Source organism: Scomber japonicus, chromosome 14 (genome assembly GCF_027409825.1).
Source record: "Scomber japonicus isolate fScoJap1 chromosome 14, fScoJap1.pri, whole genome shotgun sequence".
NCBI classification, from domain to species: domain Eukaryota; kingdom Metazoa; phylum Chordata; class Actinopteri; order Scombriformes; family Scombridae; genus Scomber; species Scomber japonicus.
In genome coordinates this window covers 891,257-896,256 of record NC_070591.1, presented here as the reverse complement: position 1 = coordinate 896,256, position 5,000 = coordinate 891,257, and the positions used below count along the sequence as shown (strand labels likewise).

Genomic DNA, 5,000 nt, shown 5'->3' with positions numbered 1-5,000 from the left:
TCTGGAGCAGCTGAAGCAGAAACACAAGCAGGAGCTGCAGCAGCTGCACATCCAGCTGGAGACTCAGGTACAGTATATTATATTATATTATATTATATTATGTTATATTATATGTTATTATATGATACATATGATACTCAGGTGTAATATATATTATTATGTTGTAACTGGTCCAGGTGAACTACTACGAGCGCAGTCAGGAGCTGATGAAGCAGAGCATGGAGGTGGAGCGCAAAGACATCTGTCAGGCCTTCAAGGTGAACTACCGATCAATAATCATTCAAACAGCAACACTGTTCATCACTACTACTGTTTATAGTTAATCATCACTACTACTGTTTATAGTTAATCACTACTACTGTTTATAGTTAATGTTCAATAACGTGGATCAGACTGAAGGTTCAATGCTCAAGTTAAAAGTGTGTTTGAGTTTAATTAGCTTTAATGAATGATGTGTTTTATAACATCTAACAGCTGGAGATCAGTGAGCTGGAGGAGCAGAAAGCTGCAGCGGAGCAGCAGGTGAAGCAGCTGAAGGAGGCGATGGAGAAACTGCAGACTCAGATCCAACATGGAGGAGGAGGAGGAGGAGGAGGAGGAGGAAGGTGGAGCTCTGAGCAGGAGCGCCGGTGAGGAAGAAGACCTTTCAGCACTTTACTGTTAACAGCTCCACACATTTATTTAGTGTGTTAAACTGATTCTCCAGATGAAAGGAAGGAAGGAAGGAAGGAAGGATGTAAGATCATGCCAAACTAGTTGATATGGTGTTAGGAAGGAAGGAAGGTAGGAAGGAAGGAAGGAAGGTAGGAAGGAAGGAAGGAAGGAAGGAAGGAAGGAAGGTGTTTTATTGACTATTTACTGTTTTTAAGCAAGTTGAATTATTTGGTACAAAGTTTTTGTGGTTACACCACTTAGACATTTTTACCATAATCCTATATTCTCCTTCCTTCCTTCCTTCCTTCCTCCCTCTCCTCTAATATATTCTCTCTAAATGGATTAAAAGCAGAAATTTGATGACTGTGAAGTTATTCATACGATTATTTAACATTTGAATCTTTAAATTTAAACTGAACCTCATGAACTCTAAACAGAATCTATAACCCAGCTGTTAGAAGCTTCCAGATGTTTTTTGGGAGATGTGGACTGTGACTGTGTGGTGTTCCCAGCATGCAACGGGAGCGCGCCGAGCTGGAGCAGAACTTTGCCCGAGAGCTCAGTAACCTGCTGCAGAGGCTGAGCGGAGAGAAGGATCAGCTGGAGGCTGAGCTCAGGCTGCAGATGGACCAGAAGCTGCTGCTGCTCAGGTGAGTGCTGACATCACTGCTGACATCACTGCTGACATCACTGCTGACATCACTGCTGGGTTAAAGGTTAAAGGTTAAAGGTCAGGTAGAGTTTGAGTGTTTGGTGTGTAACTGTGAGCAGGGAGGAGGTGCAGGAGGAGGCGCAGGAGGAGGCGCAGCAGCAGCTCTCTCACATGAAGCTGCAGCACGCCGAGGCTCAGCAGCGCCTCCTGCAGGAGCTGCAGGAGCAGAGAGCATTCTGGGAGAACCGGCTCATCCAATCAGAGCAGGAGAAGCTCCAGAGGGAGTTCTCCACAGAGAGGAGGAGGAGGGAGGAGGAGCAGGAGCTCATACACACCTCCTCCCAGAGCATCAGCCAATCAGAAGCCTCCTACCTGATCCCAGAGAGGAGCTGTGTAGAGGAGGACCAGGACCAGGAGGAGGACCAGGACCAGGAGGAGGACCAGGACCAGGAGGAGCAGGAGGAGGAGGCCAAAGACCAGACCATCAGTGCGCTGCGCTCTGAGCTGGATCTCCTGCAGGAGGCCACGAGGAGTAAGGAGGAGCACGTCTCCAGACTCACTGCTGAGCTGGACTCCCTGAGGACGGACCGGGCCCGACTGATCCAGGACCTGAAGGAGCAGGCCATGGCTGTGGACCCCCTGCGGCTGGAGCTGGACTCCGTCTCAGAGGAGCTGAGCAGGAGGAGGAGCGCCGAGGAGCGTCTGCAGGAGGCTCTGAGGCAGGAGCAGTCCGGTCTGCAGGAGGAGAGGGAGGAGGTGGTCCGCCTGAGCCAGGAGGTGCAGAGCTACACCCGTCTGGTCAACCAGCTCTCCACCCAGATCGTAGAGATGGAGGAGGAGATCACCTCCCTCAGAGATCACCTCCGAGACCTGAGCGCTCAGCTCAACGACACGGCGGACCTGGTCCTGGACCTGCGCACGCAGCTCAACTCCCGGAGCGGCGAGGCGGAGCGGCTCCGAGGGGCCGGCGAGGTCCAGCTGCTGCAGCGAGCCCTGAAGGAGTCCGGGGACCGGCTGAGGAGCACGGAGGAGGACTTTGAGAGGGAGAAGAGGAGGATGACGCAGCAGCTGCTGGAGCTGGAGACGCTGGTTCTGGATCTGGAGGAGGTGATGGACCCAGCCAGTCCTCACAGGTTTGTGGAGCATGAGACCGGCTCCACCAGACTAACCGCTGCTCACTGAGACCACAATGTCTAACTCCTCCTCTCTAACCCCATCACCCAATCACTGCATGAGACCTGATCACATGATCACTGCATGAGCCTCAGTCTTCATGTTCAAACCTGATGAGTCAGCATGTTACATTCACTAATATGTGGAATCATGTCAAATACCTTCTTCTGCTGCTCTCCATCATCTCTCCATCATCTCTCCATCATCCCTCCATCATCTCTGCTCTCCATCATCTCTGCTCTCCATCATCTCTCCATCATCTCTGCTCTCCATCATCTCTGCTCTCCATCATCTCTGCTCTCCATCATCTCTCCATCATCTCTGCTCTCCATCATCTCTGCTCTCCATCATCTCTCCATCATCTCTGCTCTCTATCTTGATTTAGTAAGTCCTCATCAGTCAGCTGATTGCAGCTCAAGTATGTCTCTGATGTGTGTGTGTGTGTGTGTGTGTGCGTGTGTGCGTGCGTGTGTGGTGTGTGTGTGTGTGTGTGTGTGTGTGTGTGTGTGTGTGTGTGTGTGTGTGTGTGTGTGTGTGTGCGTGTGTGTGTGTGTGTGTGCAGGACTCAGCTGGAGGAGGTGCGCTCAGACAACGGGGTTCTCCAGGAGCGACTGACCGTGCTGCAGCAGGAAGTCACCAACCTGGAGGACGATGTCGCCAGGAAGAGGTGAGTGCATCCTGTGACCTCTGACCTCTCAGCAGCTCAGATCCACTGAGCAGCAGAGACTCTGAACATGTTGAAGTTAAACACCTGAAACTCTGAATAAAAGCAGCTGGTTTGTAATATTTAGTTTCTGTGTTGTGTTGAAACGAGGTGAAAGCTGCTGAAGGTTTAATAAAGACTCTGATCTGCTGTCAGGAGGAAACTGGACGAGATGGAGCAAGACCACAAGAGGAGCAGAGAAGAAGAAGAGAGGCTGCACAAAGAGGTGAGAACCAATCAGTCAATCAGTCAGTCAGTCAGTCAGACTGTGACCTCTGACCCCTGACCTCTTCTGCAGAACTCCAGGTACCGTGAGGAGGTTCTAGATCTGAGCAGCAGGAACCTGCAGCTGAGCAACGACAACGCCGAGCTGAGCGCCCGTCTCCATGGAGACCAGGAGTCGGTCCGGATGCTGCAGGAGCGCCTGGCGACGGTTACCAAGGAGCAGGAGGAGGAGGGCGCCACGGTGAGAAGATGATGTGAACCAGATGATGTGTTTAAATATGAATCAGCACGGTCCTGGTCTCTGATCGGCTGCTGCGGTTTCAGGTGCGGCGGCTGCAGGATGAGGCGCTGCAGCAGGAAGCGGCGTGGACGCAGCAGGAAGCGGCGTGGACGCAGCAGGAAGTGGCGTGGACGCAGCAGAAAGCGGCGTGGACGCAGCAGAGACAGCAGCTGCAGAGAGAGCTGAGCTGCTGCAGGGAGAAGGTACTTCCTGTTTCTGGGAGGGTTTGGATGATGACTGGAGATCAGCTGTTAATAATACACATCCTGAAGTTAGAGAACCACAGAGAGTCACAGAGAACCACAGAGAGTCACAGAGAACCACAGAGAGTCACAGAGAACCACAGAGAGTCACAGAGAACCACAGAGAGTCACAGAGAACCACAGAGAGTCACAGAGAACCACAGAGAACCACAGAGAGTCACAGAGAGTCACAGAGAACCACAGAGAACCACAGAGAGTCACAGAGAACCACAGAGAGTACCACAGAGTCACAGAGAACCACAGAGAGTCACAGAGAGTCAGAGAGTCACAGAGAACCACAGAGAGTCACAGAGAACCACAGGGAACCACAGAGAGTCACAGAGAGTCACAGAGAGTCACAGAGAGTCAGAGAGTCACAGAGAACCACATAGAGTCACAGAGAGTCACAGAGAACCACAGAGAACCACAGAGAGTCACAGAGAACCACAGAGAGTCACATAGAGTCACAGAGAACCACAGAGAACCACAGAGAACCACAGAGAGTCACAGAGAACCACAGAGAGTCACAGAGAGTCACAGAGAACCACAGAGAGTCACAGAGAACCACAGAAAGTCACAGAGAACCACAGAGAGACTGGCTGATTGGTTGATTGATTGATTTTCAGCTGTCTCGTGTGTCTGAGCTGGAGGAGGAGCTCAGCAGTGTGACTCTGAAGCATCAGCGGTTAGAAGAGAACAAGAACCAACTGCTGAGAGACGCAGACGCCCAAAACGCTAAGGTCACAACAACCTCTGTAACGCAACATAGAACCACATAGAACCAACCAATAACCACTTAGAACCAAACAATAACCACACAGAACCACATAGAACCAACCAATAACCACATAAAACCACATAGAACCAACCAATAACCACTTAGAACCAACCAATAACCACTTAGAACCAACCAGTAACCACATAGAACCAACCAATAACCACTTAGAACCCCACAGAACCACCAGCTGAGCCGTGTTCCTGTGCTGTGTTCTCAGGTGGAACAGTTGCAGCAGGCGGTTCTCTCTCTGCAGACGGAGGCGGAGCTTCTTCGCTCTCAGCTGCTCGCCGTCA

At 51.2% G+C, this 5,000-nt stretch overlaps 1 protein-coding gene across 1 annotated transcript in view; it reads left to right on the top strand.

The window, feature by feature from the left end:
• ninl (ninein-like) overlaps positions 1-5,000 on the top strand; it is a 34,113-nt gene that overhangs the window by 23,952 nt on the left and 5,161 nt on the right. Inside the window, exons 15-25 of the mRNA XM_053333639.1 lie at positions 1-67; positions 177-257; positions 475-629; positions 1,167-1,304; positions 1,426-2,439; positions 3,042-3,146; positions 3,339-3,408; positions 3,481-3,648; positions 3,732-3,890; positions 4,556-4,669; positions 4,925-5,000. The exon at positions 1-67 is cut by the window's left edge and continues 58 nt beyond it; the exon at positions 4,925-5,000 is cut by the window's right edge and continues 71 nt beyond it. Of these exons, the coding sequence (XP_053189614.1) occupies positions 1-67; positions 177-257; positions 475-629; positions 1,167-1,304; positions 1,426-2,439; positions 3,042-3,146; positions 3,339-3,408; positions 3,481-3,648; positions 3,732-3,890; positions 4,556-4,669; positions 4,925-5,000 (2,147 nt within the window). The remainder of the gene's footprint in view (positions 68-176; positions 258-474; positions 630-1,166; positions 1,305-1,425; positions 2,440-3,041; positions 3,147-3,338; positions 3,409-3,480; positions 3,649-3,731; positions 3,891-4,555; positions 4,670-4,924) is intronic.